This window comes from Brachionichthys hirsutus, chromosome 15, assembly GCF_040956055.1.
Source record: "Brachionichthys hirsutus isolate HB-005 chromosome 15, CSIRO-AGI_Bhir_v1, whole genome shotgun sequence".
Classification (NCBI taxonomy): domain Eukaryota; kingdom Metazoa; phylum Chordata; class Actinopteri; order Lophiiformes; family Brachionichthyidae; genus Brachionichthys; species Brachionichthys hirsutus.
The window spans coordinates 9,142,674-9,161,115 of NC_090911.1; the positions used below are offsets into that span (position 1 = coordinate 9,142,674).

Here is an 18,442-nt window from a genome sequence, read left to right on the forward strand (position 1 = left end):
TTAGAACACAAGTATTCAGCAGAGTAACAGCAGGGTATATATTGATTTAATGTTATGGATCATTACGTCCATATACCGTCGCCTGCCTTCCAACCTTTTCATATCCGCAGAGCTCTGTATTGTCGGCCTACCAGTGGTTGTGCTATGTATGCTCATTTTTAAAGCCATTTTGTACATGTTCAATAATGTATAATGAGTCACAGATAAATAAAGCATCAGCGGTAATATTTTTCTTCCTGCCGAGTTGTGTTGACTTATTAAGAAATCACACTAAAACCTGCCAGTTTGGTTTCTATAGTTGTGACATTACAGAATCATCAGTTTCTGTGGAATTAAATGAGTCGTTTGTCAGAATGATTCAAAACACATTTTAATTGTGAGTTCAGACATTATTAAAAAAAAGCGTGATATCCACACGTACGCTACAGAGGAGTTGCTTTAAAAAGATCACAGCTCAAACTCAAATGTTTCATGTTGGAAATACAAAACATCAAAATGATCCCTTACAAAATATCAATTTGAGGCTAATTCTTATATATATATATATATATATTTATTTATTTTACTTGAGTGGGATGCTTTTCCCTAAATTAATCCCAGGGTGTTTTCACAAGGAAATTATTTACTTCTATTAACACACAATTTATAAATGTAAAAATCCCTTCATGTTTATATACTGTATCCTAATCCTCGATTACTACTTCATATTCATTCCATAACAGCAGTCCATTTTTTAAACAACCCTCTCCTCCTCCCCCTCCTCCTCCTCTTCTTCCTCCTCTTCCCGTTTGGCAGACGACAGCAAACAAATGACTCTTCTTTAGAAAACGTGCAACAGAACCAAATCCCATTTTCATAGTCGGAAACTTGGAGTCGCCCAGGAAGTTTGGTTCCTGTATTCCTTCCTGATGTATAAATCTTTTTGTCCCCCCCACCCCGGCCCCTCATGGTGTTAAAATGCAGGTTTGCTCATATACTCCTCCATGGTCTGAAAAAAAAACAGGCAGAAGAGAGCAAAACTTGTAAGAGTAGTAACAAAACATGAACACACACACGCACAATAACTCAGGCACACATCTACACATCGCCTGCTATTGAATGCTGAGCACACTGACATGAGTTCACTAACACAAGCAGAGCATCTAACCTTGCTGTCCATATTCAAGGTCATCCAAACAGCTCCACCTCATACCAATCACTGTTGTCATCCTGAAGCGATAATGGTCAAAATGAATGGGAGGCTACACTGCACACAATCAAACTCTATAAAAAGGTGTTAGCCAGCAATGCCCAGAAGCACAGATTCTCACACACACACACACAAACGCAGGTAAGAGAAACAGCAACACAAGAACACAAACTAATTTGTTTTTTTAAAAGGGAGAAATGGGAAAACAGGAAAGACAAGAAGGCACAGCAGGAACTCTGCATCACCACTGTTAATTAAACTCTCGATTACACTGATTAAACACCGAAACGACTCCCCGTCCGGGAGCCAGAAGCATTCATGGGTTGTTGTTTAGTGGAAAATTATATGAACACATTTCAGGAGCTAAACAGGTCAAAAAGTCTTTAATTTCTTTTTTTTTTTTTTTTTTAAAGTTGCCCTTTTCTTAAACGAACCCGAGCCGAGCAACACGAGTGGCGCGCTCATCGTGGCGCCGTGTGTCGCGCTGTGGTGCGTCTCACCTCCTGCAACATGTCTGAGGAGTCGATGCAGTGATTCACAATCTGTTTGGAGGTTTCCTGTATTTCACCTCCGATTAGAAACTCGTCCAGGATAAAATAGGCCTTCTCAAAGTTAAAGATTATGTCCAGCTCGCACACCTGGGAGGAGGTATACGACGGCGGTTATTGCGTGGCAGAAACCAGCCAATGGCCATTCATTTAAGGCCACTTCAGCATATTGAACAATTGTATAAATACATTGCCGAAGTATTTGTCCAGCAGCTCCACGTAGCGATGGATGACCTCCAGGGCTAATAGCTCGTTCTCCTGGTTCTCTATGGCCAAGCAGAAATACAGGCTGGCATACCTGAGGGGGGGGGGGACACAGAGGATGCACATGCTGATAGAAATATATAACACAGCTAGATGGAGCCCTGCAGAAAACAAACGGAGGGTAGATGCGTTCATATGCGTTAAACAAATACGGGGGGGGGGGGGGGGGGCAGCTTCTACCTCTTGTAAATAATCTTCAGGTCTTTCCAGTGCAGGAAGTTGCAGGAGCGTGGATGCCGCGCCAACACCATGGCCGTCATGTCCCTGATGATCTTCTTCTTCTCCCGCTCCGCCGTCGGCGTGAACCACTTCTGCAGACGCAGCTTCCCCTGGCGACTGAAGAGCAGCAGGAAGCGCATCTGAGCACACAGACGGCGCCGGGGTCAGAGCGCAAAAACGGGACGCGTGCACGGGCCGAGGGGGCCGAGAGCGTCAAACCGGTAGTTTTGCCGTCGTCGTGGCGACTTAAGGAGCGAGCAGGCCGGAATGTGAAAGGTCAACACACGGGGTTTCCTCTCTGGTTTTGCAGAGATCTAAAGGAGTTGGGGTTTCCGGGGTTTCCGATGCTTCCCAGCTTCACCAGTTGGCTGCATCTCAAAATGGAAATGGATTCTCTCCCCACTTCTATCAGAGGCACACTGGCACACCGTTTCCTTTAAGCCTTCCTCTAATTGTTGATGCGAGATTGACTAAAAGGGAGACTGGAGTGTATTTTTGCTGCTTATCTAAAGAAACAGGCTGCACATATTTTTGCGTCTCATCATCTCAGCATGAAATGTAGGATTTCAGGCTGCAGAAACATTCATTTCCATTCTGGATACAAGCTTTCCTGGTAGAAGATAAGATTCCTTTAAAAAAGGCATTACTGCCTTGCTCCGCTACCTCTATCCAGGAAGTCACAGATGAATGGACATGCAATGCGTCTACGAGATAGGAAAATATCCAAATGCTGAGCCTAAGAAAAGAATTCCCTCCGCAGGGTGAGTCCAAACATCACAGATCCACATGCACTAAAATCATTTAAATGAAGTGCGGGTCCAATGTCTGAAAAAAGAGCCAACAAACCAGTGGAAACAAGGAAGTGTGAGAATCTTTAAGTCATTATTGTCATAATTATCCACTTTTATGTAACCAACTTACTTAAAATAAAAGTAAAGTTTTTTTTTTTTCAATGTTACTTTAAGATGACGTCATTGATTAAATAGCACCGAGCGAAAACGTAAAGCCGCAGGTAGCGCTTCACCAGACAAACAGCACATCCAAGGGCAACCAATATTACCAGGTGTGTGCGCGTGTGCGTGCGTGTGCGAGACCTGTTCTTCACTTTATTAGTCGAGAACAGGGCAGGGCTCGAAGCATATCGTTATAGTGACGGAACCTGTCCTGTGGGGGCGCTAGGAGAAACACGCACCTCTCACCTGAAAGTCGTTTAAAGGATTAAAACTCCCTAAAAGTTCACAGCAGAAACCAGACGGAGGCCCAACAAGGACAAAAGGCGTAAAAAGGAAGTGGCGTCGCGTCTGGCTTCAGCTACCTGCCGCCGGCGACAGGTGCGACAGGTGAGCCGCCTCGGAGTGGAGCTTAGAAAACGCACAAACAAAAAAACACTCACCATTTTGACGCTGCGCGGCGAGCTGCGTTCTCACCGGCTAATCTTTAAAAACAAAAACCGCTAAACTTGAATGGATCAGCTGGTACCGAGACCATATCTATCCGTCATCCAACACCGTCGGGGTGGAAAGTTAAACTCCGCCCACCTCAGGAGGAGCGGCCTGTCCCGGAATCGTCAGCAGAGCGCACAGATCACGTGATCCAAACGACGCATTTTAACCAATGAGCTGTTTTAAGCTTGAACGAATGTTGGGTTTTGTTTATTAATTTGTTTTTGAACAGTCACAGTTCAAAAATCATAAAGACTTTTAAAAAGAAACAGAAGTAATACAGCAGTACTGCTCAAAAAGGAGTGGGAAGAAGTAAAAAACCTGGGAATAAAAAAAAAACGTATTAAATACCACCCCACCCTCTCAAAATTAAGCAAACATAACATTAAATCCTGCAATGTCACTTTGACTGCAAGAAGCGCTCCTCTTATCCTCCTGCTTAAAAATATCTAAGGAGTAGTGAAAAGATCTGAAGAGTTCCTTAAAATATTTTTGTCGGTTTTTCAAAGCTCCAAGGTCTTTTATTACATGATCTATGTAATTCGTCAAAAGGTGTGAATAGCTCTAATAAAAGTTTTAGAATTTTGACTTGACTCTGGTTCTGGATCTGTTTGTAATGTGGGTGAACAACCGTCTCACATTCTGCCAGTTCAACTCCCACTTTAATGTCGATGAATCAGGATTGAGTCATTATTTCCTGAGAAATTTAAAACCAGAAAAGCACTCGGAGGTGGCAGACCTACGCCAAGCAGCTCATTTCCCCTCCTAATTAGATTTAAACCATCCACATGGTTATCTGGATCATCATCAAAAGGTTCATAAATGGTATTTTCAATGTTAAAATGTAATATTTTTTCCTGACCTCATTCTGGATCAGATCCAGAAGACATTTTACATGATGTTGCAAATTGGTCCCCTTTATGACTGTGATTGTCGGTGAGTGAATTGAATGCATATTTTACAATTTTTAGGAAAAAGCCTCCATTATAAGTAAATGTAAAAATCCGGATTTAAAAAATAAACATAACCTCCATGGTAAACATTTTGAAAAATGCCCTATCCTGAATCCGGACCCTGGTAGTGATCTGGTAGTGGTTATAAAACACAAATCAACAAAACAACATCTTGTGTGGGCAGAGAGCAGAAAGTGCCCCCTCCCTTTTCGGCTCCACATGACACTCATCCGTTACAGCGTCTGCAAGGGATCGGCAAGCTGTTGCACTTTTCTGGAATTGTTTGCCACAGATGTCTCTGTACCGGAACGCTGCTTGGTTTTTGAATGGAATCCACCAATATACAAGGTTAGTCAGGTATTGGATCCTTTCTTTGCGACTTATTTTTGAGACATTGACTTCAAAGGATGCTTTGAGAATTAAAGTCAGTTTTATATGTCTTAATTTTGTCTAAATATAGGCTTTAATGTGTGTAAGTTCCACTTTACTGCATCCTAAATGTAGCAGATGTTACATAAAGACTGCCGAAGAAGGAACATTTAAGGTCTGATCATTGCATGACCTCACGTTGCACAAACTGGTCTTTATTCACAATTACAATAGTTCCATTGTGAGTCGAGGATGACATCGGCAGCACTGAAATAATCCATGAATCCTGTGATTCTGCCATCAAAACAAAAGCAGCCCTTAACTTTCAGCTCAGGTTTTTGCTCCTCCGTGACTTTAGGAAGGGTTACGAGGCGACATCGAAAGACTTTGAGCCCCAAGCGTTGAATGCGTCCGTCGTGGGAAAGTCTTTCATGATCACCGGGGCCAACAGTGGAATTGGCAGAGCGGCGGCCATGGCCATAGCAAAGAAAGGTAAACGTCAGACCAGTGGCGTCTTTATCACGCTCCTTTTGCTGAGGGAAAGTCTCGCGTCTTTGTTTCCAGGTGGGACGGTCCACATGGTGTGTAGGAACAAAGAAAAAGCGGAAGAGGCCAGGGAAGACATTATCAGCGAGTCTGGGAACACAGTAAGTGTTGTTCACTGTCCAAAAATCTCTTGAGTGATCAGCAAGAGGATGAGCCTCATCTGATTACTGCAGGAGATATACATCCATATTGTGGACATGTCAGAAACACGCAAAGTCTTGGAGTTTGCCACGGCCTTCAGGAATCAGCATGCATCCTTGCATGTGTTGGTAGGTACCCCGCCTCTCCTTTAATCCCCACTGAGCCTCGGCTGTCGGATCTAACGGTCTGTTTTCTCAGATAAACAATGCAGGCTGTATGGTGCACAGACGAGCCGTGAACGCCGAGGGACTAGAGATGAGCTTTGCCACCAACACTATGGGTGAGATCTGATTCTGAGGGTTAAACACTGCATGTGTGACAGCATTAAACCTGTGACTCCGCCTCTTTAGGGGTGTACGTTCTCACCAAATACCTCATCCCACTTCTCCAGAAGAGCTGGGATCCCAGGGTGGTATGAACACACCCCGCACAAATACACAGTGCATGCATGAATTAAAAAAGTGGTGGCACCAACAAAAGTCAGATAACTCTTATAAGAATAATTTATGAACCACTCAGGCCTTCTCTCCCTGAATGCTAGATTACCGTGTCCTCTGGAGGCATGCTGGTCGAGAAACTCAGGGTTTACGATTTACAATCTGAGAATGGCCCTTTTGACGGCGTCATGGTTTACGCCCAGAACAAGGTAATCCGGATTATGACTTGTCTGCATAATGGGGTCGTATAAGAATAAAAAGACATGAAATATGAATGTGGGGTTGAATCTGCAGATGTGACAGATGTGCTGTTTCCCCACAGAGACAACAGGTGGTGCTGACGCAGCAGTGGGCCAACGCCAACCCAGATATTCACTTTTCTGTGATGCATCCTGGCTGGGTCGACACACCAGGTACCGATCGACACATTTCATAACTCGCTTGTCGGAAAATTGCTGCTGTTTTTTTAAATTATATTTTGTTTTCTTTTATCATTAAAAAAAAGGTTTGGATTGAAAAAAACATTTGATCCTTACTGCATTTGTGCAGCTCTCTCCATCAAACACAAAATGTGTTAATATGGTAAATAAAAATTGACAATTGACTCTTGTGTGATCTGAGGTGTTATAGTTGAATGTAGTGAGTAGAAATAAATCAATATTTTCTGATGAATGAAAATTACTCTTTGAACTTTTCCTTAAAGAGAACTTCCTGGCTGTTCTGTCTGCAGTGGAATTTTTTTTGCTTCCATCTAACTTTTAATAAACAACAACAGAGCACCCTTTGTTGATAACATTAACCCATCATGTTTGATTCCAGCTGTTTCGACCTCAATGCCTCGCTTCCACCAGATGATGGGTGACAGGCTGCGGACCGCCGAGCAAGGAGCCGACACCGTTGTGTGGTTGGCCGTATCTAAAGCTGCTGGAAGGAGACGCAGCGGGCAGTTCTTCCAGGGTGAGCAGCGTGAAAGACTGACCGCTTCTTTAACTGCATGTACGGATGAGCTCCATTCAGATGATGAAGTGAGTCATCGCCGCCATCCGGCATCGCTTGTTCCGATTGCTCTGCAGATCGTAGGCCTGTTCCGACCCACCTGCCTCTGGCCTGGACTCGGAGCTCTGCAGAGGAGACTCAGAGTTTCATGGCTCAGCTGGAGACCCTGGCCAGAGACATTCAATCACAAGCTGTCGCCCAGCTGGACACAGCCCAGGAGTCATCCGAACCTCAATCTGTCTGAATTATTATTAGTAGACGAAATATTGACGTGCGCCGGTGGCTGGAGAGGGGCCAGTCTACTTCCAGAGCACTGCCGACGTGCCCTTGAGCAAGGCATCGCTTTGTTTGTTTTGTTATACGAGTGTTGCTGACCCACGAGAGGATTAGTTTCCGAAGCACTCGGCATATTTGTCAAGTTTAGTCTTGTCATTATTCAACCATTTAACAGTGTTAAGACGAGGTATAACTCAGTGCCACCTGATTTATGTGATTTCAACTGAACTATTAAAATGTAAAGATTTAAAGACAAGGCGATTGGCCTGGTATTAATATTTTCTTTGGTCACCGTTTGCCTGGTAAACGTGTGTTAAAATGATTTTTAACTTCCCATAGAAAAGTTTGGATAAAGGTCTGCAGCGCAGGAAAAACTGAAACGCTGTTAAGATGCTAAACATATGGTAATTAGAAGGGCAAATTTAAAGGTTTAAAGTGAAACATAAGGTCTCAAAATATTAGATTAATATGAGTAAAGAATTTGTGTGAAAAACTATGGAGCATCAATACTCATTTTTATTTGTCTTATAACAATCCACATTTTGTTTTGAATATTTTTTATTATTTTTTTATACAGTATTCAAACAAAAGATAATGTGGTGCATTCACATTTTCCCAAGGGATTCTTTGTAAGATTGAACTCTACAAGGATTGAACAGTGAAAAGCTTGAAGCTGGATCCATTGATGTTAAAACTGGGAACAGGAAAGGAAAAAAAAAATCTTTTAAAAATGATCTAATTATTAATAATTATTATTATCTCAAGCGCATCACCAGTGGGCCAACATAAACTAATGTTCCTAATACATGTCTGTTTTTTGATGGGGGTACCCAGAGAAAACCGTGGATTTAAGGTTCTCAGCATGTCTTTAAAATAAACTTCCAGTCCATGCGCAACAGCAGTCCGAGGAAACCAAACACCGTCCTCCCCGCATCCAGTCTTTTCCGTAGTTTCCTCTTCTACGCGACGTACGTATACACTTTACGATCTTCTGACGTCCTTGCCAAGTATTCTCTTTCTATTAATCCTTCGATGCGCTTTTTGATTACCACAGGGCTTGGAAGAAAACGGACATTGAGCTGCTGGGTCACCTGCAGACGCAAACACACACACAAACGCACACAACATGGAAGGAAATGGCAGCTTTAGAACAAGGATGGCCAGAAAATTCTCTTTAACTTGAGGGATTACGCGGAGAAGTTGAAGGCTCATTCACGTGGGTTCTTTACCTCTGCCACCAGGACGTTGTGCTGCATCTTCTTTCTCGACTTCATGATGCGGACAATGGCCGCCTCGATCTCATGCTTCCTGTCGTCGTCCACTCTCTGCCGTGTCTCTTTCCTTTCGGGGTCCGACTCGCCTTGTTTGGCAGCAACTGGAAATGTGGGACAGAGGCGGGGACGGCAACAGGAGAATATTTTTTCCCCCTCAGCTTTTCCCCCCCAGCAGCTTTGTACTCATAAGACGGCTTCTGAGAAGAGTACATTTCTCTGCAGTTCAAGAATTGTTTTCTAGCTATAGGTCATATTCACATTTTCAGTTCACAACTGGCACTTCTAGTTTGACAACTTCTTTGCAGCAAGTTCTGCACTGCACTTCCTCTTGAATTGACATAACCTGGGCTGAGGTTTAAAGTAATCTCCACGACAACCTAACTCCCTGCCTTGCTATTAGAATAACATTACAAACGTAACACGGTGTCAGAAGTCATCTTGGAACGCAAATGAGTTGTTAGACGGTAAACTCGTTCCTCTAATTTTTAAACTGCCGATCTCCACGGATCGAGCTCAGACTTGTTACCTCCATTCACTCCCGCCCGTTTTTGGACAACTCCAAGTAAATTATAACAAGAATTGTAAGAATCCTGCTTCTAACAGAGTTTTTCTGTATCTTAAAATCAGGTCTCATTTGCGGGACGTCGTTTCTCCACGATTTGACGCTCTGTGAACAGAAGAAAGTCTCACACACAAAGTCTTCACCCACCTGTTTGTATTTTAACTCTGTGCAGTTTGGAAGTAAACTGGTCATTGACTGTAAACACATGGCCGCTCTCGATCTCCTTGGACTTTGGCTCTTTGGTGAGAACTCTCTGCGTAGGCTTGCCACAGGCAAAAGACTGCAAAACTCGCACCAACTCCCTCTCGGGAATATCCGTCTCTTGCTGGATCTCCTATGGATGGTTATGAACGGAGCAAAATGCAGGGTTACAGGAGATCAATGTAAGCCAATAAAACGCAATAAACCAAAAATAACAAGCATCTGAAGGGGAAGCAAGGATAAGTCATCCAAATAAAGGATGCCCACCTCATAAGTGCACTTGTCTCTGCTATTGAAGAGCATGAGGACGGTCATCTGGAAGGTGGACACCTGCAGTATGTGCTTCCGGGTGTTGGAGCTGGTCACCTGTGCACCTCCCACACCCACCTCTGAACCATCCTCCTGCAAATGAATTAGGCGGGGCCGTTAATCCGAACAAATGCCACAAAAGTATTGCAAAATAACAAAGCCGGGCACGCCTGCATTTTTAAAGCACGTACCTTTTTAACGGCTCCGTAGAAAGTTGCGTTCAGGTCCGCCCCGCCCATGTGGTGTTGAAGTGTGAGCTGTCTACCGCTGTGCTTAGCGAGGTAGAACCTTCAGAAAGAGGGTCCATCTTTAGAAACCACGGAGAAGTAAAGTCACCCCCCCCCGCTATTGCTTTTATCGGTTTCTGAGAATTACCGTCTGAAGACTTCGAAGGCGTGGCTAGGAGTGGCGGGGATTGTACATTTAGGTGTTGCCGACTGCGTAGGCCAGTAGCCAGTAGTGAGGACTTTTACTGTGAGGTCCACGCCACTCAGCGATGCCTTGAAGAGATGCATGCAATGCAATGTCGCTCAACAGTGGAAATGGAACTTGAATTCTACACGTCAAACATTTGCCTTGCGTTAAAACAGCGCTGTGTGTTTCTTTGAGTCCGGGGGCCTCACCTCCGTCGTATGTATGTGTTGCCTGAACTCGTCCATCGTAGAGTTGGAGATGCTCATGTCTCTGAACATTCCTTCCAGCTTTGAGGTAAACTGACAACCGCATTCTGTCTACAGGGAAACGAACATACGCACAGTTAAAAGTGCTGATGGGGGGGCGGGGGTTAGACACCGAGACAACTTCAGCAAACAGAAATATTTACCTTGAGCTTGGAGATCATGTTCTTCTCCGAGTCGTCCGAGACGCTCTTGTTGCTGAGCAGTCGGCGGCCCAGGTGCTGCTTGTAGTACCTTTCGAACACATCCTTCTCTTGCATGAACCTGAACAGCACCATGGCCTTGTCGAGGATCGTCTCCACCTCCTGCTCGGTCAGCTGGTGAACGGAGACGCGACTGCATTGATTTGCGAGGTCTTTGCGAGGTTGCCGCGGATTGAGGAAAGCCTCTTACCCCTTTGACGCCCTTCTTGAGCTTGTCATCGATAAAAAGCGACAGGTATTCCGGCGAGCGGGAGTTGAGGTTAAGAAAATACTCAAAGTCTCCGGCGATGGTTTGTTTGAAGAGTCTGTCGTTGTTGAAGGACTCGATGAGGAAACGATCAAATCGTGTCTTCAGGTCTAGGAGGCTCTGGAGAACATTTAAAAAAAAGAGGTGATGTAATCTATGATGGACACCCCCCCCCCCCCCCCCCCATTTACAATTAACAGCCAAGCATACCTGAATATAGTCGACAGGGTTCTTGCCTTCTCCCTCGTCTGACACCAGAGCTTTGCCTTGCTCCCTCAAGTAAGCGCTCATGCACTCACACATGGTTTTAAGGCCATTTGACACGCGGCTGAACAGCTTATACATGCATGCCAGGTCTGGGGATGGGGAAGGGGGGGAATGGGACAAAACAAACAGAAAATGTTAAGGAAATGTTAGAATGCGATCACAAATGCCTTGCTTTGTCCTTTCAAAACCACAACGGAAGCGGAAAACCGTTTTACCTCCCGTCTTGCCATTCTTGAGCATATGGAGGAGGCCAGAATTCTCCATCTCCACAATGTTCTTCATGTGTTTAGAAATCAGCTCCCTTTCCACCACGTTGACAATGGGCTCCTGTGTGGACTTGTCCAGGCAGTGCAAAACGCGCTCGATCTCTTCGTTAATTCTGGCCTCTACCTTCTTTATGTAGACGCTGGCACTGTTTTCTGCGAGGAACTTTTGGCTCTCCATCTAAAAAGGAGCGGCTATTGTGTTGTTATGCTACACAGATTTCCAGGTGTGGGGAAAAAACGGAGGCATCCGGAATGCACCACAGACTTACCTGAAAGAATTCCGCTGACATATTTAGGAAGGGACACTCAAAGTCCTCCTCATACACAGACCTGCCGTCCAGGCCAAGAATCATCAGCATCTGGCAGGCATTTCTGATGGCCCCCCTTACAATGAAGAGAAATGTAACATTCCAAATCTGCCACCTTTAAACAATATATTTTCTTTCAACATGGGGCATTTCTTTAGCAGGCCCACGCTTAACTTTGGTGACGTAGTTCTCCTCCGTACCTGTCGACAACCTCTCCCTTCCTCTCACACGCTATCATGTCCAGTAACGTCTGCTGCAGGTGGTCTCGGATGCAGCCGTAGCGCACTACCTGGTCCCTGAATATGATAAGGCCGAGGTTGTACACATTTTCCACATTGTTTTGTTGAACATAGACCCGGTCCTGAGAGAGCAGAGAGAATGGGGTGGGGGGAAAAAAAAGAAGGCTTAAATCGATTCAATAACACTGAAGTGCATGTGTGTGTGTTAAAAGAGTTAAGGGAAAGCTGAAACTCTTCTATACAGTTTGTTTTAAAAGGTATTCATCCAACACCCCTTAGATATGTCAACAACAGGCTGTTTTAGACACTTATTGGTTTTCTAAAGAACTTTGTTGTTGTGTAGATTAAAATCTAATTTGTCAGATTCATTTACTGTCAAACAAACAACCCACCATGTACATGAGAATGTCTCTGATCATCACCATGGCCGTTTGATGGTCATTCCAGGCCTGATTCAGTGTTTGCAGGAAGTTATTGTTCAGCGAGTTCAGAACGTCATCCCGTACCTGTAAATAAATGAATAAATAAGTAAATAAACTGCACCGTTTTCGCTAATGGTTAAAAAAGCAATATCTCCATCAGGAGAGTAAAAGTATAGCTTACTTTGTTGATGAGATGCTCACTGACTACCTCCCTCAGGCCTGTGTACAGCTTCTCTCCGTGTTTGTGGAGCACCATGGTGTAGGCATTCCTGTACAGCTCCTCAAAGCTCAACCCGCTGTTATTCTTCCGCTGGATCTCCTGGATGGCATTCTTGAGAAGGTCCCAGATGTTGTTGACATACTTCTCGTCCATTGTCATCTAGGAGGTAGGGCAGGGTGCAGGTGTGTTGACTTATTTCCACAATGTTTTAAAAAGAGTGCAACTGTAGCAGTAGTTCACTATTTTAGCCTCCACCAAGTGCATTCTACTTTCTTTGTTCGTATAATCACACTGAACATCAACAAGCATATAGCCATGGATCTAATATGACTTTGATACCAAGCCATAATGTTTTCTCTTTATTGCCACAAATAAAAATAGAAGAAAAGTAACAGTCTGTCAGCACGGTTGTGGATTGACTTCCACAACCGTCTAAATGAAAATGTAATATTTACAATCACACTTTACCTCCTATAATAATAGTACAAAATATTGTGATGTATATATTGATATAATAATAAATGGTACATTGTCATATGTGTACATGTAATTCTGCACGGTGATCATTTGGGTGCTGCTGGGATCATGCCTGACTGTGGTAACAGTACAAGATTAGCATAACCCCAGTTACCTGAGACATGTTTATTGTGGTCTCAGGCCAGACAGAAGTTCCGTTAGCTCTCCAGCTAACACGATATGCTAATGCTTTAACGCTCAGTGGTACAAAGGATACACAAACAGTTTTAACAGCTCGCACTTAAAGTAACGCGTTGATATTTGGTGACTGAATGCAGTTTAGCTGGCAGCTAACATTTTGAGGCCTGCTACTTAGCTCGCTAGTATTTGGCAGGATGTAGCTAAGCTTCCTTTTATATGCTATTGTTAGCCCATATACCAAACGGGGATATGACAATCACACCAATGACCCAACTATTGCTAGATAATCTGATATCAGATAATATAGTTTATAATCTTAGGGTATTTCATAAGACAACAGCCATTTTCAACTGAAAGCGACAGGGGTTTTCTAGGTTGACCAGCCAACTAGCAAGCCGCGGCTAGCTTAGAGACCTGTCACCCCACCTCCCTTACCCGGCTGCTTCGGGTCTCAACGCCTACAAAGACGGGACTGACTTACAGGGAAGGCTCGTATCCTCATCTTGGTGTCCTTCTTGGTGCTGCCTTTGAGGTTGGACATGATGAGTTGCAAAGACGACTTTCTTTTGCAAGTTAACTTCAAAGACTACATGGAAGGCAAGCTGCTGGTTCGATCTGATGACTGGATTTCTATGCCATCTGATCTGAATTCTGAAGCGGCTGGAAAACTCAGTGACCGCTGCTTTTTTGAATTGGCCCAATTTGTATGTCTGATACGATCTTGTCAGCCCCCGCTCTCCTCTCAGTGCTAGTTCTTTGGCTAACGTTACAATCTCTGCGGTGATGGCGGACGGTTGTACTCCACTGCGCAATGCGGAAATCTCGCGAGAGTTGAGTCACTGCTCCAGCGGCAGGTGTATTCCACAGGTTTAAAAATCTTACGTAGTAGTAGTTGCATTAACATTAGCGTTTGTAATTGATGTCAGTAGTATTAAAAAAAAAGAAATGTAAGTGGTTTAGCTTAATAAGAACTGACAATGAGGTCAGATTTTCTTTTTAATTTAGTGACGGGGTTAAAGGTTACCCACCACCAGGTTAAGATGACACCATGCTCATTTTTCATTTTTGTTTAAATCCAGTCCACCGCTCGCTTCTATCAGTGTCCATCTGCAAATTGCGATGGTTGACCAAAGGACGGAAGATCGAATATCTTCTCACCGTCATAACGACGCTATCTGAAAGAGACAAAGAAAAATAAGAACATCAGACAGTCACAGCCACAGGTGAGTTCCAAAAAGCTGCTGGAGATGCTAACATCTGAGTACATAGTGTTAAAGAATTAATAATACACATAATCACATTTACATTGCAGTTCAATGAGGAGATTTCTGTGTCACCTAAATATATTTATTCTACAGTTGGTACATTTTTTAATACAGTCATAATAATAATAGTTAGTCCACCTGTAGTTTTGGGCAGCACGATGGGAACTGTCGCATTCTTTCTGAGATTAGTTCCAGCTCTCCTCAAGCCCATGTTCTCCAGCTCCAGCTTTCTGATTTCCCACCGCATGGCGCTGATCACCTGGATGATCCTCTGTCCACTGTCCATGGTGCTGATCACACACATTCCCACCCTATACCTGTATCTCTGCGATGGGCATCTCGTGCTTGTCTGCAGGCATGTCCCCCCCCCCTTCCTTTTTTCATCTGAGGTTGGGTTTCAAAGCTTCGCCAAAGGGCCGGTAAAGAAATAAGCAGACAATGGAGAGAAGCAATCTAGTCTGTCATCAGTGTGGTCACATGTTGGGCCGTTTGTTTTCTCCTTAGCGATTTGATGCCTACAACTTTCCCTCCTCCTGTTAAATATTTATCCGGCCGGTCAGTGTTAAACAACAGAAGGCACTTGGGAGAGATGTGGTCCTTCATCTGACAGTCTGCACCACAGGGTGCTCCACAAACACAACTCAATGCGGCAAAAGAAAGAATAAAATGCACTGTGTTCGTATTGTTTGGTTTTATTTTGGTGTGTGAGGCTTCACACCTTTGCTTCATGCAGTATTTGCAGTATTTAAAGGAGAGACTATGAGTCAGTGGGTGTGTTTTCCTTTTTCTTTTTTTTTTTGCTGCTCTGCTGTTCTCTCGTGTCCCAACATCTTGCTTCAAGAGGAACATTATGGCGACCAGATTTCACTGACCTCGTCTGATTGAAGTATTTTTCTGTGTCAGACCTCTGGTGATGTAATCACTCTGTTAATTTTTTTTTTACAAATGCAGCGGATATTAAAAATGTCATGAGTAGGAAAAGATAATATACTGGTGGCACGTGAAGATGAAGGTCGCATAATCATCATCACCATCTTTACATTCCAAGGATCGTATATTTTTAGGCGAAATGGTTGCATCACATGCGGTTTGAGTCGTTATAATGAATTCACCCGAGAGGATAGTTGAGCTCATGGCCAAATATCAACATCTGGTTTTGAAGTGACACGCTGTTAAACTAAATGTCATTTAGAAAGCAGATGTTTTTTATGAAAATGTCATTTTCACAGTAAAAACTTTAGATTCTTTCTTTTAATTCAGTTCAATCTGCAGGCTGAATCAGCACGGATGTATTATTTTATTCTTTTTATGCATTGCCAAATAACATCAAATAAGAATTCATTAAGAAAGAAGGTCATAGAAACAGGGATAGATTGCCATAAACAGTGAAAAGGGAAGTCTTTGTGTACAAAGAGGAGGAGGAGGAGGACAAACAAGGCCAACGTAAGGCAGCTAAACCCTGACTAATGTTCTCTGCCATCCCAGTTTCTCATCTATTTTTACCACTTATTGTCAAAAGACAGGTAGAGCCTGAGCCCCTGGCATTATTTGGTTTAGCAAAGATGCACGTCTGCCTGTCGTCATCATGGAACAACTGGGAGGGGGAGACGTTCAGTGTGCTTTCTGACAATGCCACCAAGTGGCAGCATTTATATTTAGAATAATCGTGTACAGCAGGCAGTCGCGTTAATTCATTTACAATTCTGCTCACCCCCCCCCCCCAAAAAAAAAAAAAACACCCAAAGCAATGCCATTACATACGTAGCTTATCTGGAGAGATCACGTCACAGAGGATTTCAGCTCTTCCCCACCGCTGCTATACTTTCTTTTGCAAAAAATAATTGTGTCGTCATGTTCATAGTGCATCTACTGGATTAAAAATATAATCTAATGCTCAAATTACAGTTGACACGATAGCGAGGGAAGGTAAAAACCCATAATTATCTATACTGTGGTTAAAAACTCCACATTCATTGTTCAATAATCTTGTGTGGCAACTTTGCAAACACTTTGACTCCCAGATTGCAGCATGAAACCAACTTCGCATGCGGTGTTTTGACATGAAATGACTCAGGAGCTCCACCCATAGCACAATGTGGTGGTGTAAGCTGTTCAGAAGCTGATAACCACCGCCTGAGCAAGTGAGAGATAAGTTACGCCGCACACTGCTGCAGACAGCTAACCAGGTGCTGACGGCCTGCACGCCATCTGAGGTGAGTTAAAATGAAATGGCTGGCCAACACAAAATTATCACCCTCCTCAAAAAGAACAACATTACTTGTGGCATGTTCCCCACGTCATACCAAAGGTCTCCTGCAGGTGGCGCGTGATGCAGTGTGTGTGTGTGTGTCTTCAACAAAATTGGTCCTAATGGACTCCAGCTTCACTCCATGTAAGCACATGCTATCCTCCAGCTGCAGGGTAGACCCAGAGGACAAACAGCACAAAGTGGTGCATCTGAAAGCAGCCATCGATTTTCTATTTATTTTATTTTTGGGTAAGTGATTACGGAGGCAGAATTCAATACGCTTGCTTTTGATTTCAGCCCTTCCCCACCACTGCTATACTTTCTTTTGCAAACATGACACCCGAGGCCCAGGACAAATGCAGCTCGCTTTTAGAATCCCGCACTCATCGTTTTAGCCGAGTTGCAGTTGACCTGGCGCCAACGCCGCAAAACGGGACAAGTAATTTCATTTGCCACTGCTGCCGACCTTGAAGCAGGGAATGCAGGCTAGCAGAATCTCAATAGGGATGCTTGAGGAAAATGTCCACAGAGCCGAGTGGGGTTCCGCTGCAGTCTCACCTCTGTGGGGATTCTGTTACCCTTCAGGGTCTCAAAAAGTAGGATGAGGACTTTTGTCTTGACCTACTTAGTTAGGCAGATAACTTCACAATGTTGCCAAAAATTATTTACTTTTGCCTGCTATAATTATAGGCATAATAGTGATATGAGCCATGTAATTATAAAAAAAACAAAAACAAAGTCATGGCTGAGTTTTCACAGGTCAACATTCAATCTGATCATTTTCCTGCTGAATGAGAATGACGGGTGAGCAGCCCGTGGATGTGCAGCTACGGCATTGTTTAGCCTCCGCCATGTTTAGAAGCCTGCCGTTGTACGTTGTGTAGCTGATTCCATCGCGGCATCGCGTGATCGCCGCTGCCGGAAACGTTCAGTAAAAGGTCAGCATGGACCCAACATCTTTACGTAAGCTTCGCGTGTCGCAAACGGGGAATTATTCTGAGTCACTGGTCACACCGAGGTCTAGAAAGTGTCAATAAATAAAAGAAATGTCAGATGAGTGCAGGGTAAAGTAGGCCACATCTGTTTTTTATGACGTGATGGACGTCTCATGCCAGTTGCACCAGTCGTGTTTGTTTATGTCAGGAGAAATATCACGAGGTTGGATCTTTCCACAGCTCCGTTGATAAGATCACATACTTTAAAAAACAAACTGAGCGTGCATTGTTTTCAAAAGCTTTCTCATTTGATCAAGAGCAACTCTGTGATTATGTATCCGTTTTTCCTCATCGTGACCTGTCACCACAGAGGCGACGATCACATGGCATTAAGATGTTTATATAAAGTCCCGTATCCCTTATGTAAAGCTATAGCGCTAGCACGTTAACAGCAACTACGTGCGGACACATTCCCAAATTCCACCTCTCATTACCCCGAGGAAACAAACACCAACGTCCTCTCCCATCCCCGCCATGCCCCAATTGTGATTGCGGCCATAACCTGCCTACCCCCCATCGAGACGACACCTTAAATCACGCCGGTGAAAATATCTCGGCTCAGAATTCAATGTTGGTCATAAAATCTAAATATAAGCCCCCCCCCCCCCCTCCCCCTCCCCGAGTCTAAGCAGTTTTGCAGAGCGAGGTGGGAGCCGCCTGGCGAAAACACACGGGGGGGGGGGTAATAAAGGCCTGACATTG

At 44.0% G+C, this 18,442-nt stretch overlaps 3 protein-coding genes across 4 annotated transcripts; 1 reads left to right on the forward strand and 2 right to left on the reverse strand.

Annotated features, from left to right (window-relative positions):
• Positions 1 to 354: 354 nt before the first annotated feature.
• On the reverse strand, positions 355 to 5,564 carry LOC137905094 (AP-1 complex subunit sigma-3-like). Of its 2 annotated transcripts, XM_068749323.1 has the most exons (6): positions 3,614 to 3,729; positions 2,182 to 2,360; positions 1,927 to 2,035; positions 1,690 to 1,827; positions 1,148 to 1,209; positions 949 to 988 (listed from the first exon to the last, which is right to left on the reverse strand). In XM_068749323.1, the coding sequence occupies exons 1-5, from the start codon at positions 3,614 to 3,616 to the stop codon at positions 1,168 to 1,170; spliced, it is 471 nt and encodes a 156-aa protein (XP_068605424.1). In that variant the 5' UTR covers positions 3,617 to 3,729; the 3' UTR covers positions 949 to 988; positions 1,148 to 1,167. The 2 variants fall into 2 exon arrangements, with proteins under 2 accessions (XP_068605423.1, XP_068605424.1); XM_068749322.1 differs by lacking the exons at positions 1,148 to 1,209; positions 3,614 to 3,729 and adding an exon at positions 5,535 to 5,564 and having other exon boundaries at positions 355 to 988.
• On the forward strand, positions 4,908 to 7,588 carry LOC137905093 (dehydrogenase/reductase SDR family member 12-like). Its single transcript, XM_068749321.1, has 10 exons — positions 4,908 to 4,963; positions 5,343 to 5,476; positions 5,549 to 5,631; positions 5,704 to 5,799; positions 5,870 to 5,951; positions 6,022 to 6,083; positions 6,213 to 6,317; positions 6,431 to 6,521; positions 6,928 to 7,065; positions 7,182 to 7,588. The coding sequence occupies exons 1-10, from the start codon at positions 4,908 to 4,910 to the stop codon at positions 7,346 to 7,348; spliced, it is 1,014 nt and encodes a 337-aa protein (XP_068605422.1). The 3' UTR covers positions 7,349 to 7,588.
• Positions 7,589 to 7,878: 290 nt separating this feature from the next.
• LOC137904303 (cullin-3-B-like) lies at positions 7,879 to 13,773 on the reverse strand. The gene is made up of 16 exons (XM_068748465.1): positions 13,714 to 13,773; positions 12,537 to 12,734; positions 12,326 to 12,439; positions 11,895 to 12,055; positions 11,656 to 11,770; positions 11,336 to 11,564; positions 11,064 to 11,209; positions 10,797 to 10,973; positions 10,550 to 10,720; positions 10,350 to 10,457; positions 10,102 to 10,226; positions 9,918 to 10,014; positions 9,685 to 9,819; positions 9,364 to 9,550; positions 8,610 to 8,755; positions 7,879 to 8,471 (listed from the first exon to the last, which is right to left on the reverse strand). The coding sequence occupies exons 1-16, from the start codon at positions 13,771 to 13,773 to the stop codon at positions 8,340 to 8,342; spliced, it is 2,301 nt and encodes a 766-aa protein (XP_068604566.1). The 3' UTR covers positions 7,879 to 8,339.
• Between the last annotated feature and the right edge of the window lie 4,669 nt (positions 13,774 to 18,442).

What these genes read in the sequence shown, in the direction of transcription:
- LOC137905093 (XM_068749321.1), top strand. Translation starts at nt 4,908, where the DNA reads ATGTCTCTGTACCGGAACGCTGCTTGGTTTTTGAATGGAATCCACCAA. An exon ending in CTTTGCCACCAACACTATGG is followed by an intron (nt 5,952 to 6,021) that starts GTGAGATCTGAT and finishes CCGCCTCTTTAG; the next exon opens with GGGTGTACGTTCTCACCAAA. An exon ending in TGGCTGGGTCGACACACCAG is followed by an intron (nt 6,522 to 6,927) that starts GTACCGATCGAC and finishes GTTTGATTCCAG; the next exon opens with CTGTTTCGACCTCAATGCCT.
- LOC137905094 (XM_068749322.1), bottom strand. Translation starts at nt 5,564, where the DNA reads ATGTGGACCGTCCCACCTGGAAACAAAGAC. An exon ending in TCCCACCTGGAAACAAAGAC is followed by an intron (nt 2,361 to 5,534) that starts GCGAGACTTTCC and finishes CTGTGTGCTCAG; the next exon opens with ATGCGCTTCCTGCTGCTCTT. An exon ending in CTGAAGATTATTTACAAGAG is followed by an intron (nt 2,036 to 2,181) that starts GTAGAAGCTGCC and finishes CCCCCCCCTCAG; the next exon opens with GTATGCCAGCCTGTATTTCT.
- LOC137904303 (XM_068748465.1), bottom strand. Translation starts at nt 13,773, where the DNA reads ATGTCCAACCTCAAAGGCAGCACCAAGAAGGACACCAAGATGAGGATA. An exon ending in GCCTTCGAAGTCTTCAGACG is followed by an intron (nt 10,015 to 10,101) that starts GTAATTCTCAGA and finishes CTCTTTCTGAAG; the next exon opens with GTTCTACCTCGCTAAGCACA. An exon ending in ACAACGTCCTGGTGGCAGAG is followed by an intron (nt 8,472 to 8,609) that starts GTAAAGAACCCA and finishes TTGCGTCTGCAG; the next exon opens with GTGACCCAGCAGCTCAATGT.